At 33.9% G+C, this 21,994-nt stretch overlaps 1 protein-coding gene and 1 pseudogene across 2 annotated transcripts; one reads left to right on the top strand and one right to left on the bottom strand.

Moving 5' to 3' along the window:
* Window positions 1-7,681: 7,681 nt before the first annotated feature.
* Window positions 7,682-16,452, bottom strand: LOC112033521 (uncharacterized). 2 transcript variants are annotated; one of them, XM_024066295.2, is made up of 3 exons: window positions 11,499-11,989; window positions 8,667-9,166; window positions 7,682-8,307 (listed from the first exon to the last, which is right to left on the bottom strand). In XM_024066295.2, exon 2 carries the CDS (start codon window positions 9,111-9,113, stop codon window positions 8,691-8,693), a length of 423 nt encoding a protein of 140 aa, XP_023922063.2. In that variant the 5' UTR covers window positions 9,114-9,166; window positions 11,499-11,989; the 3' UTR covers window positions 7,682-8,307; window positions 8,667-8,690. The 2 variants fall into 2 exon arrangements, with proteins under 2 accessions (XP_023922063.2, XP_065623900.1); XM_065767828.1 differs by lacking the exons at window positions 7,682-8,307; window positions 11,499-11,989 and adding an exon at window positions 16,208-16,452 and having other exon boundaries at window positions 8,326-9,166.
* A 2,054-nt stretch (window positions 16,453-18,506) lies between these two features.
* Window positions 18,507-21,583, top strand: LOC112033510 (glutamate receptor 2.2-like; annotated as a pseudogene).
* The last annotated feature ends 411 nt before the right edge of the window (window positions 21,584-21,994 follow it).

Raw genomic sequence — 21,994 nt, 5'->3', positions numbered from 1 at the left:
CTATAGTTAGAAATTGTTTGGTCAAGATACTCTTGATCTAGTAGTTGACTGATAATTGATTTCTCTATTTGTTTGAATTTCTCTATTTGTTTGGCCTGCACAATGGCCAAAAATGCTATAATGTTTACTCTCTAGTAAAGCTCCTACACTACTGCTCCACTACATGCGTAAATGATGATATTCAAAGAGTTTCTTTTGGCTTTTAGTCACTTCAAAGTCAGATAGATTCTTTTGCTCTTTTGGCCATTCTAAAGATTATTATTGCTCCATGCGTAAAAGAAGTCATTTCAAAGTCTTTTTACATGATAGTGTTTTGAATATTCTTTTGGCTTTTTGTCTTTTCAAGCTTTCTTTGGTTTGGAGAATCAGACAAGGTCCCATATATTGTAGATTTTAAGTAAAAAATGCATTGTTCACGGATTACTGTTTACAGTTACTATTCACTTTTACTGTTCACTTTGAATTTTTGCTTATTTAAGGGGAGTTGTCCCTTAAGTTTAAGACAAAATTCTCTTCCTTAGAACATCTTTCTTTTAGAAGCCCTCTTTAGAGAGAGTTCCTTGTTCCTACTACCACTACTATCCTTACAATTCTTGTAACTAGGATTAGTTCAAGTTTTGTAACTGTTAAACCGTAACTTGTTTTATTGAGATCTTGTAACTATTACTGTAAGTGTTTGTTCTACTTTCAATAACAAGTATTTTCAGCTTTTTGTTTAATATACTACTTGTTGCTACCGCTATCTTGGACGGTTCTAAATTGTTTTGATATATACTGCTTGGCTAGTTCTACCGCTTTACTATTGTTTTAAATTACTTTGATTATCTCTTGCAATACCACCTTATTGGCTGGTTTTACTTTGCTTACTGTACTTTCAACATATATATATATATATATATAGATATAAATAAAAGAAAGCCCATGCAAAATTAGTGGTGCATTGGGAGTCCCCAATCGCATCAAATTGGTTGTTAGCCAATTAATTGCAAGCTTTGAACTACTTCTAATATGACATGTTTATAGCTTAATCTCCATGCGAAGCTTAATCCATATCTAACAGTACATAATTCAGCAATATTATTTGTTGTAATATCAAATATTCAACAAAAACCCTAATACCTAATGACCATACCAAACTCTAATGACACCCCCTCCTCTAGCTAGCCTTACCTGGATTGCCTAATGTACTCCCATTTGTATTTAAGGTGAGAAAAGGCTTAATCATACTTGTCCTACTCCCATTTTAGGCTCCCGATTATATATTTTATATATATTTTTTTTGAGAAGGAGATTATATATTTATATGATTATATTTATATATGCACAAATTTTAACATTAATCTTTTTTTTTTTTGATGATTTTTTTAATGAAATTTTAACATTAATCTTATCCTTAAAGCGGCCACGTACCCATTATGATTTAGGATCGGGAATTGTGTGACCCACAAGCCATGGTCTCTCTTTTTCACAAATTTAACAAAAATATAGCATGACATTCTATTTGTATCATGAAATTATTGAGACTATTTTTTTTTTTTTAAATTTTTTGAGAATGTGAAATTATTGAGACTTGGTTCCTTTACTACCAAAATTCTACATAATCTCCAAGATCTAAACTCTTTTAATAACTCCATGCATAGTCGAATAATTACATAAACAACCCAAACAACTCAACTCTAATAGAATCCAATAAAAAAAAAAACTGTAATCCAAATATAACATCAAATAATAGGATCTCTCGATATACATATTTCATAACTCAACAGAGAAATAAAACAAAAGCTATAAAGTGGAGAGCTTTATTCAAGAGAAGATGATAATGGACCTACTATTGCTATGGGAAATTGGTCTTTTACAAACAATATTATAGCAAATTTGATATGAATGAGCTACAACACAAAGGATCTTTTGTTACTGAGTGTCATTCATGTCCATGAAGAGAGTGATGAGAAGTTCGAACCTGTTTTTTTACAAACCTGGTAGCTCATGGGATCCACACATAGACAACATCATAATATTCCCTGATGTGCTCTTCGTAACTGTGAAGTAAGTAATTTGACATATGGTGATCCACAACTTTGGCAATTTGGAAGCTTGATTCTAGGCACCATTCAGCTAGTAAATAAATTTCTATATCAGCACGTTTAAGATATTTACGATGCTTAGACATGCACCTGACCAAACTTTTGATGATACATTTCCCAAAATCTTTGCTCTCAGGCCTATATTTCTTTTTACAAACACCAGATTTAAATTCAAGGCAGACGTATAATAGGCCATGAACTTTATCAAATTGAGAAGGATTAGGAATGCCGATGGGAAGTGAAGAAGTATAGAGAGAGGAAGACATACCAGTAGCTTGCACTTCAAATAGTATGGGATAATTAGCTCCATCAAAACTGTAACTGTTATAATAAATTTTTCTAATGTGACTCCTAGCCATCGGGTTTCTCTAAATCTAGAATTTTTTATTTTTTATTTTTAAATTTGGGAGTTAAATAGATATCAACTATTTTTGGGGATAAAGATAATAAAAAAATCATGAATTTGGAAATATTATTAATTTTCAGGGTTTGTCTTTTCGCTTGGAAATATTACAATCTTTTGGTTCAATAGGATAAAACTTATTACATTTGTGAGCAAGTGACAAACAGTCAAACACTTCAAAAAAACAGTTATAACTTATAATAAGCATGCTGTATTGGAATACATGGAAAGCACATAATCATTCTAAGAAAGGGCATTAGATTCTCCTCAAAAAAAAAGGAAAAAAGAAGAAGAAGCATTGAATGATGAAACTTACATATAACGTGACTCATCAAAAAAATACCTATATTTCCCCCCAACCCAAAAAAAAATCAGTAAAATACCTATAAAAAAGAAAACTACTGTTAAAAAACACAAAAAAGATTTTTAAAGATTATAGAGAGATATTTTGAAATTAGCAATGTTACAATTACAAATACAATAGTTTTTACAAAAAATTTCAAAACTGTTATGTTGGTACAACATTGATTTTCATATGGAAACATTACTTTATTATCTACTATTAACAAATTTCTACCTCAAACAGTTGTAAAATTTAGGGTGTATTTGTTAGAGGTGAAATAGGGTGGATGGAAAACTTTAGAGAGAAAATAAGGAGGAAAACTTTTTTGGGGTGTATTTGGTTGGGTGGAGAGGAAGGAAAAAAAATGGTAGGGCCAAGGTGTTTTCTCCCTAGACCCACCAAAATATTTTCTCTCCAAAATGGAGAGAAAATTGAGTGGGGATGAATTTTTATTGATTGACAAAAATGCTCATGTGTACATGCTTTTATTTTATTTTATTTTTCTTCTCCCCTGGGTAGTAAGAAATGTTGCAAAAAAAAAAAAAAAAAAAAAAAAAATTTGATTTTCTAGGGCCTGGGTGTGATAGTTGTTTTTTAAAAAAAAGATGTGATTTTTATTTTGGGACATGATTTTTATTTTTTAATAAATTTGGGTGGTTGTCTTTTTTTCTTCTTCTTTTGATTTTCTAGGGCTTGGGTGTTATAGTTGTTTTTTTAAAAAAAAGATGTCATTTTTATTTTGGGACATGATTTTTATTTTTTAATAAATTTGGGTGATTGTTTTGTGTGTGTGTATGTGTGTGTGTGTGTGTGGTTATTTGTCACTTTTTTGTTTAAATTGGGTATCATTCTTTAACAAGGGTATATGAGTAAATTTATTCAAACTCATTTTTTCCATCCCTCTACTTTTCCACTCCCAACCAAACAAAAAAGAGAAAAAATTAAATATTTTCTATTGTCCTACTTTTCTATCCTCCCACAATTTTTTATCTTCCCACTTTTCCACTCCTCTAACTAGGGATGACAATTTTTGCCTGACCCGTGGGTACCCGGCCTAGCCCAACCCTAATGGGCTGGGTTTTACCCGATCCGATTAGGAATAGGGCCGGGTATGGATTAAAAAAAAAAAAAAAAACTAAAGCTGGTCCGGGTCGGGTTCGGGTTTTATCAAAAAAATCCGAGACCCGACCTGAAAACTGGCCCGGATAAAAACCTAGTAGCCTGAAATTACAAAAATATCCCCTATATATATATATATATACACACACACACCTATAATCTAACCCTAATCCCTCATTTCTTCAGTAGCAACTTAGAACTCACGCCTCCCTCCCTCAGTCCTCACCCTCACTCCAACACTCCCTCACCCTCAATCCCACACTCCCTTAGTCATGCCTCCCTCGCCTCCTCACCCTCACTCTGACACTCCCTTAACACACGGCCTCATAGCCCTTGCTCATTCTTAGTCACTGCCTCACCCACATGCCCTCACTCCCATTCTCATTCACTCTCCTCTCATGTCTCATGCTATCAGCCACCAACTGTTAGCCATGCCTCTCTCATGCTCTCAGCCTCTCGGTCTTACTTTCTTTGCCGAAGAAGACGAAGACAAAAATCTAAGATTCTCGTTGTAAAGCCTCTGCGATCTCACCCACAAAGACAAAGACGAAGACGAAGACGAAGACGAACAACCACAGTGATTTACGACAATGGTTTTTGATGTTCTTCTTCCATTTTTTCTTTATTTGATTAGTGGATTTGGGGATTTTAAATTCTTTTATTTAACCTGTGGGTTTGGTGATTTAGATTTTGTTGTTGAGATTTGATTTGGTTTCTGTGAATAGTTTGATTTCAAATGTATTTGGTTTCTGTGAATAGGAAATTTGAATGGTTATGGTGGATTTGATTTGAGATTCATTTGGATTTGTTGTATATGCTGCATTGCTGTGGTTCTTTTTTCTCAGGAAAACAATTTTTTTTTTAAAATTGATTGGGGCTGAAGATTGGGTCCTGAAGTGGCCTGGTTGGGCGAGGCTTACGGGGCGGGTCTAGGCCCCAGTAAAAAAATCCGTTTAATAAATGGGCCGGGTTTGGGCCTGCGGCTCGGGTCCCGGTTTGGAAAAACCTAGCCTGAACCCGACCCGTTGCCATTCCTACCTCTAACCAAATAGGCCCTGTCTCTAAATTTATTATTTTAAAACAAATTAAATCCACATTGTGATATGCAAAAGGAAAATCGAAAATGTCAATAAGAAAGGTGAAAACAAAAGTTAGTAGTTATTTGCCTCCGCTAATCCCTCTTTTGTCCTTGACTTGTCCCATTAAATATTCACAATCTTTAGACAAGTAATGGAGAAATAAGGAAAACAATTTAGGTCTATCGAGGGGACTACTAAAGTGATATTCTCAACCAGTAAAATGATACCACTTATGCAGGTGCGTGAGTCAGCTTCCTAATCAACACAAGAAAAAAAAAAAAAAATCATTAGGTGATGTCACATTTGCATAGATAGTGAAATTTTATTGGTTGGGAGAATCACTTTAGTAGTCCTCCAATAGACCTAATAATTTCTTAATAAGAGGCATACAATTTTTATTTTTTGTTTTTTTAAGACCAAGAGATACCTAGTGCTAGGCGTAATACACATTTTACTATATTAATTTTACAAATTCATGTGTCACTAATCACAAAAACACAATTCAAATATTTATTTATGAGGTGGTGTGAGAGACCGCGCACTTGACCCAACTTTTAGAAATTGGTTTGGCATAACCCCTATGAATGGGTGGAGTTGTGTTAGTGCCTCTTAAGAGACAGTGAAGGTTCTACTGATATTATTATCCCTCTTAGGTCAATGTTTTTATAATAGAGTTGCTACTTATTTAATTAAAACAAATAAATAAAAAAACTAAAAGAATTGAAAAGTACATCTCTTTGTTGATGAATTAGAATTGAAATACATCTCTTGAAAATAACTTGAAAATACATGGCTTTTGTCCTAAGTACAATCTAAGAAAAGTACATAACTTTGATTCCTAATTACAATCTAAAAATTAAAAATTACAAGGAAAAACATAATCTACTAAATGTTAGGCACCCATCCTGCCTAGTAAAACTAGTCTTCTATACTTTAGTGACCAATGATCATATCACATCATTGAAACAGTTTATATCATTTAAGAACATGTGATTGAAAAGTTGAAATAACCATTTAAGAGCATGATGAATATGTTTTTAATGTGATAAATCATAATATAAGAGCATATGAGTATGTTATTTGAATTGAAAAATCCTAAAATATGCAAATGACTAAGAGCAACCTAGATCTAACATACTAGCATTCTTAATAGAAAAACTAAGAACATGTGAAGAACTAGAAATAAAAACATGCTTAAATCTAGGAACTATGACATAATTAATAGAAAAAAGGTTTAGAAACTTTATTTGCATGCACCAACACTTCTAAACACTCCAAGTAAGAAAACTTCTCTAGAAGGGTATTCGTTAATAGGAAGTTGATAGCTTGAGACTAAGAGGACCAAACTACCCCTTCTAGTAAGTTGAGACCAAGATGACCAAAACACCAAAGGAACCTTCCAATTGCTAATGAGAGAGAGAGAGAGAGAGAGAGTATTGACAGACAATAGCTAAAGTGAGAGAGAGAAAGGGGTTTAAAATATCTCATTTAAAAGTTTGGTAATGTATCCTAAAGATAAATTATGGAGGTTTGTGTGCGTGTGTGTGTGTGTGTGTGTGTGTTGGGGGGGTGGGGTACATTCCCCTATTTCTTTTATAGAATAAATACAAATAATTGATAATGAACTTTCTATTACTACCTTGTTATATATATAATGGTTTTAAATACTGGTACGCTCAAAGAATCGATTTTGATCTTGGTTTCCGATTTTGGCCGATTTTGGGGTTTTTTACTAGACCGAATTGGTGCTTGGTTCCCGATTGAACTAGCCGGTATGGTCTGGTTTTTAAAACTATATATATATATATATATATTAAAGAATTTATAAGCATGAGTCACGTAACAATATTTTGCTCATAAGTGAGTGCAGTCGTGTCCATGAAAACAAAGATAAGCAGTTAGGAACCTCTTACCAAACCTGATAGTTCATCAAATCCACGTATAGATGACATCTCAAAGGTTCTTGATTCTTTCTTCATGACATTAAAGTAAGCAAGCTGCCATATGGTGGTTATAGCACCCCTCGCTTCTTTGAAGCAAGATTTTAGGCAACCTATAGAAATGTAATAACTTTAACTATCAGCACGGTTTGTAGAGACGCTGTTGACAAATTTCGTAATAGCACACTTCCTATAATCAGTGCTTTCAAGCTCATTTTCCACTTTACAACCTTAAAGTTCACTTCTAAGACAATTGTATAACCGGCCATGAAGATTATAAAAGTGAGAGGGATGACGAGAGCCGACGGGAAGTGTAGAAGGATGGAGATAAGGGGGCATAAGGTCATTAGCGCACACTTCAAACATGATGAACTCCATTGTCACCATCATAAGATATCTCATATGTTTGTTATCCATTTGTTTTCTCAAACCCTATGCGTTTCCTAATTTGTATGATAAATACATAGTAATAACTCATTAAAAATAAAAATGTGTACTCTCTACTCTCATATAATTGTGGGTCTTACTAATTAAATTATGGTGAGACTCATAATTCATGTGAGAGAAGAGAGTACGCATTTATGATAGTTTCAGATTATTCAATAATTTTCCTTGGTGTTTCATCACATTTAAATGGGTTCACCTCAATAAGTAGAGTTATTTTAAATTTATATTGATTTAAGAGACGGACTAGACTAAAACAAAAGGGAATCTTAAAAATTATGAAGGCATTTGAGACCAATATAAGTGAATCCACACATACATCGACAATGCAAAACGAAAATGTCAAAGAAAGAAGATCTAGACAAAATCCAATCAAAAGCCACATATCAAATCCCCTTTGAGCTGTCCTAAGTCCTAACTAACAAAAAAATAAACAGTGTCACAAGGTAGTCAAAGTCCTGTGGCAGCGTCACATGAAAGCTTACATGGTAAGCTTTAATTCGACACAAGACCAAATTCGAATTACAAATTAGTAATAATTAAATCTCGTTAAAAATTCATAATTAAGCAATCTGCTATCCATGGTGGCAATTTTGTGGGTTTGGTCTTGGCCGAGTAGTGTGGGGTTGTGGCAACTGCGTTGGCAATAATGTGGGTGTGAGCTTCATCATGTGGCCATTGGCGCGAGAAATAGTTAACAACAGTGGTGGTGGTGGTGGCAGAGGAAATGGGGTGGTTGATGTCATCAGAGTGAGAAGGTTACCATTGGAAAGAGGTGTGAGAAGCTCTGTCAATGAATCGGCTGACTTGGAGCTGAGTTGGATTTTTGTTTGATGTGGTGAATTTTCTTGGTCCAATTAAGCCACATTGCAGGAATTGTATGTGATATAGCTCCCTGAAAAGATTTAAGGAGTTACCATCAAAAGGGTTTTTAAAGTCTCAATATCTAATTTATTACAAGTAAATTGTAGATAACCACCCTTAACTATGGTGGTATTTGTATTTTGTACTTCACACCAGAAATATTGAAAACCTGCTATCAACACCAATAAAACAAATTTGCAAAATAGCACCCCTACCACCCAAAATAGCACCCCTACCACACCAAGCATAAGAGGTGCAGTATAATCCATGAAGAGTCCAAAAACACAAATCCCCAATTATTATTTCCACAAGCATTCTGAAACTAACAAATGTCATCAACTTCCGATTTATTCTCATTGTTGATATTGGTATCTTGTGTTTGTAATTTACCTGACTTAAATACATTTTGGCCCTTCAGCTGGCAGAATTTTGCCCCTTTGAAAGTGAAGCTATGCCAGTCTTAGCATGTGAGCTTTCCCAATTTCTCCCATCAAAATTCTTAATCTCAACATGGGTTAGTGTTCCAGGATCAACACACCTGAATGTAATTGCAACTCCATCTGGGTTTGAACGTGGAAAATAAAATGAGGTTATGCCACAAACTTTACAAAATGTGTGTTTTGCTGTATGAGTGCCAAAGGTGTAGGTCGTAAGGAACTGTTCAGAATCTCCCAGTAGCTCAAACCTTTCAGCAGGGACAATGAAGTGGGTGTTAGCCCTCATGAAACAGTCAGAACAGTTGCAATCCCAAGCTACAATGCTAGTGGGAGCTTGGACACGCCATCTGACTTTCCTGCAGTGGCACCCGCCATTATGCACTACTGTCTCAGAATCCATCCCCAATGATTCTAGTGTTTCAGAGGTGTTACAGAAAGATGACTGTTTAGTACCTGTCAATATGGAACACAATTTAATTACAGATTTCTTGAAAATGGAATCAGTTTATGTTCAGAAATATTCCATGGTGCAGAATTTCTGATAGGATTGGTTTTGATGTCTTATTGACTATTTTTTTTAACATTAGAAATAGAATAGTGAGCATAGCTTCTTAATATTCATTACATGTATTGATACAGTCTGTAATGGTTCAATAAGCAGATTTGGAAGAGTTATAATTGCCTAGGCTGAAAATTTTGAGAAAGCAGAAAAGAAGAAAATTAGAGAAAAAGGAGAGTAGAACATATATGACACTTAAGTATTTCATAATATTTCAGATGCTGATATCATTAATAATAGAAAATTAATTAAAAGGGCTTAGCATTGTCCTATGAATAATTGCTACATTGTGTTTGCTTCAATGTTAGCTAACATGGAAGGTAGAAGTCCATAATAAAAAATGCGGGCATCAATAGAAATTTAGCATCATTATGATTGATGGAATGCAGATATTTGGATTTCCTTTACTGAAGTTTTTCCAATTCTAAAGGATTTCCCTTTTGTATAACAGCCCACATATCAAAGATGGATTTCAAACTTCAAGGGCTTTATAGATCTTAAGGGAGCCAAACGGTGCATATCAATTGGCAAGTACATTTTCCGATGTGACATTTGCTTCACAATATCTTTCAACATGAGGATTCATAAGCATTCCATTTGGAAAATGCTTATGAGTGTCTAAATTCCCACGAAACTGCTACTTTATCATGGCTTGAGAAAGTTCACTTTTTGGTAAAATGATTACATGCAATTCCAAAATTCTATTTACATTTTTAAGGTATCGCTGTTGGTGTTCTCAAGCAAATTATAATATCTGCAGTATTATATTGATCACATGGGGAACAAATTTATAGGCTCATTACATAAGACCATCCTGTACATCTTAACTGGTATTTTTTTACCCAAAACATAATTTTGCACTGGTTTAATTGTCTACATATGAAACCAGAACACATTTATAACTTGGTATTTGTTGATTATAGAGGGTTTTGAAGGGATTATAATTATGTGGAACTTTCTACTCTATTTTGAGTCTACCTAACCTGAAACTTTCTAAAAACTATTATGTTTATTCAGCGCTAATTTGTGAAAGGTTACTAGTCAAACCAGGTGATATTGTAAAAGAATAGCTGTGAATGTACATAACCAGCAGTTTCTACAACTCAATAAGATTCCATACTCTGCAACCTGGAAAGCCAAAACCCTCAGATCCTTCTATAAGTAGTAGTACAATATAAACCTGACCCATGTAGCAGCCATTTCATTTGATTCAACCACAAATCATTAAATTGAGATGCTAAATAAGTTTTGATAATTCGATAATTGGGGGTGGGAGGATTTGAACTCTAAGAGATGATAGTTGAACTATAAGGCTCTTAGCAAATTGAGATGCTAAAACTCCATTTGGATTCAGGTTGCGTCTGCTACATTTGCCTTTTTGCCTTCTTTTTTTTTTTTAAAAAGCTCAGCACCTCATGTACTGTTCATGGAACATGAACAGTGCAAATGGGCTAATAAACAGTGCTAAACAGTAGTGAACAACACTCGAAAAATATTCTGCTGCGTTTGCCTTTTTGCCTTCTTGTTTTTTAGCTCAGCACTAGTGTACTGTTCATAAGACATGAACAGTGCAAAAGGCTAATGAACAGTACTAGACAGTAGTGAATATCACCCGAAGAAGATTTTTTTTAATTGTTTTCAGTTTTCATCAAAATAACTAGTAAGTGAAGATGCCAAATTGTTCGGAAACAAATTGATAAAATCCAGATACTAAACATGGACTCAGATCAAAACACAACATGGGTTATTTTCCAGAAACATAGATTTCACAAATTGACAACTTCCCAATTTTTGATGATGCAAATGACCATGCTACTAAAGCAGATTTATACATGTTAGTACACAATGACTCAGTGACAGATACAAATAATTAGCGACCTTATCAACTCAAGAATTCAGGCAAAGATCCAGTTAAAATTCCCCTAATTTAAAAAAAAAAAAAAAAGAACTTTGAATTAATATAAGTTCATCAATCCAACAAATTAAAAATCTTCCTAGGTAGATATCTAGCATGCTATTTTAAGAAAGCTTGTTTTTTTAGATATTACTAAAATATTTGACTTTCTCTAAACCACAAAGAAAAAAAAAAAAAAAAAAAACCTTTGCCTATGTGGTGTGAATTAAACTTTCTGCCTAACATCAATCTCAAATTCACAGCACAAAAAGTTTAGACTTAAGATGAAAAGATAAAGGCTCCCTCAAAATTAAAAAGGGCTTATTACTTACCTGACAGGAAGTCTCACGGAATCCCCTCAATATCAAATCCAATAAAAAAAGAAAAAGAAACCAGCTCTCTCAGATCAGACCACGCTTATGGTTAATGGATTAAACCCCAACTGGGCAGTAGCTATTTGAGGATGGCTAAAGAGTTCAATGACCGTATAAGATCGCCGGCGTTAATGCTACTCAGAAAATTGATTGACGGTTATTTTCGGAGATCGGCTCCGACGCGAATCTCAAACCAGACAAATTCCATCAAAAGGTCGGCTTGCTCGAGTTGCAATCCGATCTTCTTCTCCAACGCAGATCTGCAAGCTTCGGAAGGGTTGAGTATATTCACTGTCCTCAACAACCCGAGTAGGAATTTTGTTGCTGTTTGAGCTTTTCTCCAACGGAGGATTGGTGACTATAGTTTCCAAAAGTTCCTTCGGTTCGGCTTCGGAAGCTGTAGTTGACGAAGACGTCGTTGCTTCAGATTGCAACCGGGTCTGTTTGCTTTAATTAAAAACTGTTAGAACATTCGCATCAGTATTTGTATTTTACACGTCTATTTTTACATTAAAAATTTACTTTTTCTATTTTATACTGTCACTTTTACAAAACACTCACATCAGCTTATTTATTTTACAAATTATTTCAATAAAATATTCATTCATTCTCATTTTTTTATTATTTACCTCAACTGGCTCTTAATATACCGCGTTATCTCTCTCTCTCTTTTCATTTTTGCTGAACAGCTCTCTCTCTCTACCTTCTCTCTTCTGCCTTCTCTCATTATTTCTCAAAAACAAAAACCCAGATCAGTTCTTCACTGGCCGAACCAAGCTCCGGCGACCCCTGAACCGAGGTTCACGGCAACCCACGAACCGAAGTTTACGGCAACCCACGAACCGAAGTTTACGGCGACCCACGAACCGAGCTCTGACGACCTACGAACCGAGCTTCACAGCGACCCATGAACCGAGATTCATGGCGACCCACGAACCGAGGTTCACGGCAACCCACGAACCGAGCTTCACGACGACCCACGAACCGAGCTCCGACGACCCACGAACCGAGCTCCGACGACCCACGAACCGAGCTTCATGGCGACCCAGATCGTGTTTCACCCGCGGATCCATAAACCAAGCTCCGGCGACCAACGAACCAAGCTCCAAAGACCCAGAACCAAGGTCCGGCGACCCAGATCGTGTCTTCATCGGCCGATCCACGAACCAAGCACCACAAGCACCGATCTATCTCTCCGTTGGTTTGTCTGTGTGGGTTTGTTTGTGCGTGGGTCTGTTTGTGTGGATGTGTTTGTGTGTGGGTGTGTTTGTGTTTGTGTTTGTGTGCATCTGAGAAAAAGAAGAAGATGAGAAGTGGTGAATCTACTGAGGTTGTTGAGCACAGAGAAGAAAGAGAGAAAAAAGGAGCGAAAGAAATTAATAAAATAATCTATATACGAGCTACAGTAACCGTGCAAATTTACACGGTTACTATAGCTCGTGTATAGATATACACGATTTTAGACATTTTTAGAAGGACTGATGTACTGAATTTTTGATGCAAAATGTGTAAAAACAACTTTTTTTTTTTCTATTTGACATGATTTTACATACACTAGTGCGAATGCTTTTAAGTCATTAAAATATGGCAAGTAGTCAGGCACGCAAGTAATACCACTAATAACAGCAGTTAATAAAAAAAATTAATACAACACATTTTTTTACCTTAAGAGTTAATTGTATTTAGTTAAAACTTGAGGGACTAATTGTACACATAATGTAAAATTGAGAAACTAACATTGTACTTCGCCTTTTCTAGATATAGTTTTCAGAAATTTGTTTTCCAATGTTATTGTTGAAAACAGCTAAGGGGTGTTTTTATGATAAAAAATTTCTTTTTAATAACATTGTTGTAAATAAATTGAAAATAATTGACCTGATTTGCATATGCTATTAGAGAGCACAAATAGGTGTGGAGTGTGTACCGTTGGTGTCTTTTATTTTTTGTTTTTACTTTTTATGTGTATCTGCCACCAAATTTTTGTAACAAATAATTTTTTTTATTAAAAATATAAAGTAGCCTTCCATAATGACCTGTAAACTAGGGATCCAGAGTGATATCTAAACATATTCTAGAGTTGTCATTAAGAATACAGTGACACTAAGACTATAGGAGAACACAATGCTCATTGGGGAAGCTACAAGGACATCTGTGAGGCGAGGATTCTATATTAAGCTGCATCTCCGAAGCATATTGGAGATCATGTGTTCCTGTGAAGACATCTGCACCAAGACCAGCTGCAATCAATCTTTGTTTTGCTTGCAAACTCCAATACTTGCAAACAATACTCAAGAAATTAACAAAATATTAAAAGAAAAAAAATTCCTAAAATGTTTACCCAATTTCCAAATAGAAATTTCTAAAAGTTTACCAAGTCTCCTCTCCAAATAGGAAAGTTTTGTTCTAGTTCCTATTTGTCTTTGACAACCAAAATTTTTATTGTAAAGCTTCGATTTGCCTTTGCCACATCAAGAGTTTGGGGTGCATGGAAAATCATAAAACCAGATCAATCAATGACAACATATAATTAAATTGTTCTTTTATGGACACAATAAAATTCCATAATATTTTCACAACAACCTACTTAAGTGTCAATCTATTATAGTTCAAAATAAAGTAAAATAAATTATATTGAGTCCTATCACAACTCAAAATAAAGGTATTGTGAAAATGTTATGAGATTTTTTTTATATTCTTACAAATTCTTATTACTAAATAATTGTGTGTGTGTATTTTTTTAACCAACTAGTTGTTTTAAGTTTTTAATTTTTTCGTTAAAAAACACTTATTTAAAATGGGATTAGAAACATTTCCACATAAAAACCTAACTATTTAAATAAATTTAATTATATTCCCTTGAAAACCAAAACTTTAAATTTTAGTGTCTTTTCACATGCATATTCACACCAAAGATTAGTTTCAATTGTTTTTATGAACTGCAAGCTAATTAAAATTATTTGTTATTGGCGTCAACTTCATCTCTCTCTCTCTCTCTCTCATTATTTATTTATTTTCCTTTTTGTGTTTTACTTGTATTCTTCCTCCAGTGGAGGGCATGAAAATTCCTGATCTCCATTGTGGTGGAAGCATTTCTATTAATGATAATTTAAAAATTGGTTGCTTTTAATAGTAATCGATCTGTTAGAGTGTATGTTATGTACATGTATACAGTTGCTCTTCTTCGTGCTTTCAATTCCTACAATATATTATAAACAGTACGTAATTCCTTTGACGTCAAGGCCAAGAACCTCAAATCTTCCAAGCGATTCAAACATACCCAAGATCATGATCCCCAGCAGAGTTGCTTTTTCTCTCTCGTTTTCGTGGCCATGGCACGAAAGGTAGTAATTCCAGTAAATATGGGTGTCCTTCTTGATAATGATATGTATATAGGTCGGGAAAATGGGGTTGAGTTGTATCAACCAAGGTTTTCAAATCCGGACCGTTCATTGAACCGTAAAAAGGAGAGGTTCAAGGTTTTTGAGGTCGAACCGAGGTTGAACCGAGGTCAAACCGTGATGACGTCATAATTAATTTAATAATTAATTAAAGCCTAAATATAGATATTAAATTTATAAAACTAGTAAAATTGACTAAAATATCTATATATGTGAGGGAAATTTAATGATTTTCAAGCATATATTTAATAATTAAATAAGAAAGTTAATAAAATAAAATAATAACCATGAAAATATTAAAATTTATGATTAATTTTTGAAGTAAAGTTGAATATTTTTGAAGGATTTTAATTATAATTTTTTTTATTCCTTGTAAGAGATGGATAATTTAATTAAGTAGAATAAAATTGTGTTAAGTTATTTTTATATAAAAAAAAAAAAAATTGCTAAGGGGTTGGACCGCACGGTTCTTGACCGGTTCGTACGGTCCAACCCCGGTTTTAGGGGTCCACGGAATCCTCACATGTGCCCGGTTCTTTATACTTAAAAAACCGGTTTTCATCACGGTTCACGGTTTTCACGGTCCGACCTCCCGGTCCGGTCCGGTTCTGAGAACTATGGTATCAACATGGACCTCTCGGACTTCTATGCCTATAGAAATGTGATAAATTTACCTTTCATATGGTGGTTATAGCACCTCTCGCTTCTTTGAAGCAAGATTTTAGGCAACCTATAGAAATGTGATAAATTTAACTATCAGCACCGTTTGTAGAGACGCTCTTGACAAAATTCTTAATAGTACACTTCCTATAATCAGTGCTTTTAAGCTCATTTCCCACTTTACAACCTTCAAGTTAAGTTCACTTCTAACGCAATTGTATAACGGGCCATGAACATTATAAAAGCGAGAGGGATGAGGAAAGCCAACGGGAACTGGGAAGTACAGAAGGATGGAGATAAGGGGGCATAAGGTCATTAGCGCACACTTCAAACATGATGAACTCCTTCGTCACCATCATAAGATTTGTCATATATTTGTTAGCCATTTGTTTTTTTCCAACCCTATACGTTTCCTAGTTTGGATGATAAATATATAGTAACAACTTATTAAAAATAAACCCTCTGGCTTTTCATCACAATTTAATGGGTNAAAAAAAAAAAAAAAAAAAAACCTTTGCCTAACATCAATCTCAAATTCACAGCACAAAAAGTTTAGACTTAAGATGAAAAGATAAAGGCTCCCTCCAAAAAGGAAAAGAAAAGACTTACCCGACAGGAAGTCTCACGCAAATCCAATAAAAAAAAAGAACCAGCACTCTCAGATCAGACCACGCTTATGGTTATGGATTAAACCCCAACTGGGCAGTAGCTATTTGAGGATGGCCAAAAAGGTCAATGATAGTATAAAATTACAAAACGGGCCAGCCAATGAGAGTTTGAGAGATGAGAGTTTGAGAGTTGAAAGGTGAGTGTTTGAGAGAGTTGAGAGTCTTGGGACAGGCCGGCACAAAATGATATTTTAAACGGAGGGAGAATAAAAACATAATTTTTTATTTTTAAAGCTTCCGGTAAAGTGGACATCTATAGGCTGTGCACGTAGCGATATAGGTAAAAAATTTATCTATATCACAATTATTACCGCACTCTTTTTGTATACAGTGGTACTAAAAATAGCATTTTAGTCTTTTAGCACTACTATTATGGATGCTACTTGTTTGATAGTTATAATACTTTTTTTTTTCTCAAAACCAAAAATAGTGGGTATATATATATTATGTGGATGATGTTTTCTAAATACAGATTTCAGAAATCTGTTTTTTGTATATATATATATATATATATTATGGATGCTCTAAGGGGTGTTTTTAAGAATTTTTTTTTTAAGTAACATTGTTGTAAATAAATTGAAAACAATATACCTTAGAGATTTGCATATACTATTATCACCAAGAGATAGCACAAATAGGTGTGGAGTGTGTTGTGTACCATTGGTGTCTTTTATTTATTTATTTTATTTTATTTATCTACCACCTAATTTTTGTCACAAAAATATTTTTTTTCTTAAAAATATAAAACAGTCTTCCATAATGACTTGTAAGTTTTGGAATTTGTAAACTAGGGTTTCAGAGTGAGATCTAAACATATTCTAGAGCTGTCATTGAGAATGCAGTGACACAGAGACTGTAGAAGAACACAATGCTCATTGGGGAAGTTACTAGGACATCTGTGAGGATAGGATTCTATATTAAGCTGCATCTCCGGAGCATATTGGAGATCATGTGTTCTTGTGAAGACATTTGCACCAAGACCAGCTGCAATCAATCTTTGTTTTGCTTGCAATCTCCAATACTTGCAAACAATACTCAAGAAATTAACAAAATTTTAAAAGAAAAAAAAAAAAAAACAATTTCTAAAAGTTTACCCAATTTCCAGATAGAAATTTCTAAAAGTTTACCAAGTCTCCTCTCTAAATAGGAAAGTTTTGTTCTAGTTCCAATTGCCTTTGACAACCAAAATTTTTATTGTAGAGCTTCAATTTGCCTTTGCCACATCAAGAGTTTGAGGTGAATTGGAAAATCACAAAACCAAATCAATCAATGGCAACATATAACTAAATTATTCTTTTATGTACACAATAAAATTTCATAATATTTTCACAACAACCTACCTAAATGTCAATCTATTCTAGGTTAAAATAAAGTAAAATAAATTATATTGAGTCCTATCACAACTCAGAACAAAGGTATTGTGTTGTGAGAATTTTTTTATATCCTTACAAATTCTCATTACTAAATAGTTGTGTGTGTATTTTTGTTTTTAACCAACTAATTGTTTTAAGTTTTTTAATTTTTTTCGTTAAAAACACTTATCTAAAATGAGATTAATTAGAAACATTTCCACATAAAAACCTAACTCTTTTAATTATATTCCCTTGAAAGTTGAAAACCAAAACTTTAAATTTTAGTGTTTTTTCACATGCATATTCCCACTAAAGATTAGTTTCTTCTTCTTTTTATTTATTTATTTATTTTTTATTTATATGAATTGCAAGCTAATTAAAATTATTTTTGATATGATTCTGGACAAATTGGATAAAATACAACCATTACAATTTTAAACTAGTTTTAATTTTTTTACATCAAAATTGAAGTTGTTTTGCTAAACACCTACCATTTCTTGAGTACAAATTGTCAACCAGTTTTGTCATTGGTATCAACTCTCTCTCTCTCTCTCTCTTATTATTTATTTATTTTCCTTTTTGTGTTTTAATTGTATTCTTCCTCCTGTGGAGGGCATGAAAATTCTTGATCCCCATTGTGGCGGAAGCATTTCTATTAATTATAATCTAAAAATTGGTTGCTTTTAATAGTAATTGATTTGTTGGAGTGTATGTCTTGTACATGTATATAGTTGCTCTTCTTCATACTTTCAATTCCTACAATATATTATAAACAGTATGTAGGTCCTTTAACGTTAAGACCAAGAACCTCAAATCTTCCAAGAGATTCAAATATACCCATGATCATGATCCCTAGCAGAGTTTCTTTTTTTCTATCCTTCTTCTTTATCTCTCTCGTACGTTTTTGTTGCCATGGCACGAAACGTAGTAATCCCAATAAATGTGGGTGTCCTTGATAATTATACATGGGTTGGGAAATTGGGGTTGAGTTGCATCAACATGGCCCTCTCAGACTTCTATGCCTATGAAGATTACTTCAAGACTAGGCTGGTCCTTCAAACTAGGGACTCCACCAGCGGTGTTGTTGAAGCAGCTGCTGCAGGTTCTCTCTCTCTCTCTCTCTCCTGGAGCTGTAGTAACAAGATGATCATACTAAAAGTGATAAGTTTTTCTTATATTTTAAATCATTCTCTTCTGGAGCTAGAAGCCCAAACTGATTTGCGGTTAGGAGGATTTCTAGCACTAGGAGGATTAGGATCTTCTAGAGTTTGAGTCAATTATTTCTCAAGAAAAAAAGAAAAAGAAAAAAAGAAAAGAAAAAAAAGAAAGAGTTTATGTTAATTAAGCTTGGGTTTTGGGCTGGGGTGTAATGGGTTTTACAACAGTTTGATAGGATTAGATGATTAAGTGAGTTGATGTGGGTTATTTGAAATGGACATTTAGGTGAAAAGGATTTGTTTACCAAAGCTTATTTTTAATTTATTTATATTTTTTTTTCCCTTTTAGATGGGAACATAGATACACACTTAAGGGACTTCACATTCCTATAAAAATGAGATTGAGTGGGAATGAATCCCACACGTGTTTGAATTTTCTTGTGTAATTTATAAACAAACATGAAATGTTAAAAATTCTTTCAACATTTCTAGGAATTCACATGCATGGTACAAGCTTATCAAAAGAGAAATTAATTACACATATATATATATATATTAATCAAAGATGGCAGTTTACTGTAGCTAGACGTTAAAAATTTTGACTTTTGACATTTTTGATGTAATGAGGATTTTTAGTGTTTTGAATGCTCTAAGTAACGGCCAGGTAAACCTGATATATGGAATCTTGAAAATAAGAAGAAGAATCAAGGAGCAAGTCAACCATATGTATTATTGAACCCAGATCTATGTTTTGCTTTTTTTCTTTTCAAATTGTAACTCAAAACCTAACACAACTCATACCCAAAACCAATAAACTTTTGAATATGAAATATAAGATTGTAAAACTGATGCACTTGTAGTCCAACGGCGTGTCAGGCACACGAATGGTGATATCAATGGTGGTTTGATTGAGAAATCCTCTCTCTCTCTCTCTCAACTGAACTCTAGTTGCTCTCTCACTCCTCTCTATTGGTTGAAAAGTTGAAAACATTAGACTAAATGGTTTTTTAAGTGTCCACGTGTGTCACATGAGTGTTGCTAGTCAATTTAACGGTAGACAAGCAAATGTATAATGCAATTTGGCATATGTGTGAAGTTTAGGGAGTAAATTGATTAAAGTAAAAGTTTGAATGATATAGTGATCAAAACCCCAAAGTTCAGGAGTATCAAGGAATTTTTCTCATATATAAAATTTCAACCTTTGCACACACACAGACACAAAGACTTAAGTTTTAGTTGCTTGTTAAGAACCCAATAGAAAAATTTGCATGAAGTGGATTAGATGTTTACAAAATTTGTTAAATTATTAGGTACTCCTAAAATATAATGATGTCGTGGTGTTCTTTTTCTCATATTCTTAGTAAAACTCATCATAAATTTAATTAGTAGATTTCATCATATATATATATATATAAGAGGAGAACATTATCTCACTGTATTATCAAAGTAATTAATAATTACTCTACAAAATTTGAGCTCCTAACCATTTTGAGTTTTGTCATTGTCCTTACGCAGCTCTGGACCTAATAAAAAATGTACATGTACAAGCCATTATAGGGCCAGAAAATTCAACGCAGGCAAACTTCATGATTGATCTAGGAGCCAAAGCTCAAGTACCGATTATTTCATTCTCAGCCACAAGCCCTTCTCTCACTTCCTCTCGGAGACCTTACTTTTTTCGAATTGCTCAAAGTGACTCGTCTCAAGTAAAAGCCATTAGTGCAATTGTTCAAGCCTCTGCATGGAGAGAAGTAGTGCTGATCTACATAGACAATGAGTACGGGGAGGGAATAATACCCTTTTGATTAGTGCAATGCAAGACATTGTTACCCTTGTCCCCTACCATAGTGTTATTCGGGAATTGGCCTCAAATGATGAAATTGGTGAAGAGCTTCACAAGTTGATGACAATGCGAACAAGGGTCTTCATTGTGCACATGTCAGCTGAACTTGGTTCCCGGCTTTTCACCAAGGCAAAAGAGATTGGAATGATGAGCAAAGGCTATGTTTGGATCATGACTGATGGGATAACTAGTCTCCTGAGTTCGGTAGATCCTTCAGTTCTTGAATCTATGGAAGGGGTTTTAGGTGTAAAGATCTATGTTCCAAAGACAGAAGAGCTTGAGAAATTTATTCGAGACTATCAAACTATTGAGAATGCTGATTTAAATGTTTTTGGACTATGGGATTATGACACTGCTTGGGCACTAGCCATTGCAGTTGAGGTGATTGGGACAACAATCTTTGGATTTGACAATTCAGATACTCAAACTCCCAACAACTCAACCTGTCTTGAAAATTTTGGGTTGTCACAAACTGGACCAAAACTTCGTGACGCATTATCAATTATTAAATTTAGAGGCCTTTCTGGAAAGTTTAATCTCGTTAATGGGCAATTACAGTCATCAACTTTTGAAATAATTAATGTGAATGATAATGTAGAAAGAAGAGTAGCGTTTTGGACTCAACAAAATGGACTCAATAGGAAACAAAATTGGACAAACGTACACAAGAACATATTCTACTCCGACAGCCAATAATCTAGGGACTATTATATGGCCAGGTGATTCAACCTCTGTCCCCAAAGGTTGGGTTGTAAGGTTGGGAGATTACAACAAATGCCAAGAAATTGCGAGTAGGAGTTCCCAAGAAGGATGGTTTTACTGAATTTGTGGGTTTGACACTTGATAACAAAACTCATAAATTAATAAAGGTCCAAGGTTACTGCATAAACATCTTCAATGCTGTAATGAAAACTTTACCGTACGCCGTTAGTTATGAGTTCGTTCCCTTCGTTAACGATAAGTAAAACTCTTTCTTATTATTCATCAGAGAAGTGCAAAAATAAAACAAAAAACTTCTTCTATTTTTAATAAATAAGATTACATTTGATATATATATCAAACCAAAGGAAAAGTATAAGCTATAAGAACGTTCATGAAGTTTTATTTTAAGAAGAAATTCAGTTGATCTAACATGTATATATGTAAAAAATCTCTGATATCCCATAATGATAAAAAATATTTCCACATAGTTTGAGAGGGACTTGTTCACAACTAAATAGGCTACTGTCCTCTTTTTATTTATTTTTAGAATCAAATAAGCTACTGTCTATCCATGCATCATAAACGACATTGTATTAAAAGCATAGTCCCCTCCTAATATAGTAATATCAAAGATAATATAAACATAGAAGTGCTCAATTTTTTTTTTTTTTGGG

The sequence above is a fragment of the Quercus suber genome, unplaced genomic scaffold (assembly GCF_002906115.3).
Source record: "Quercus suber isolate HL8 unplaced genomic scaffold, Cork oak 2.0 scaffold_852, whole genome shotgun sequence".
In the NCBI taxonomy this organism is placed as follows: Eukaryota; Viridiplantae; Streptophyta; class Magnoliopsida; order Fagales; family Fagaceae; genus Quercus; species Quercus suber.
The sequence above is the reverse complement of the archived record's forward strand: the minus strand, read 5'-3'. Positions and strand labels throughout refer to the sequence as shown.

Coding starts and splice junctions, on each gene's coding strand:
- LOC112033521 (XM_065767828.1), bottom strand. CDS start 9,113: ATGGATTCTGAGACAGTAGTGCATAATGGCGGGTGCCACTGCAGGAAA.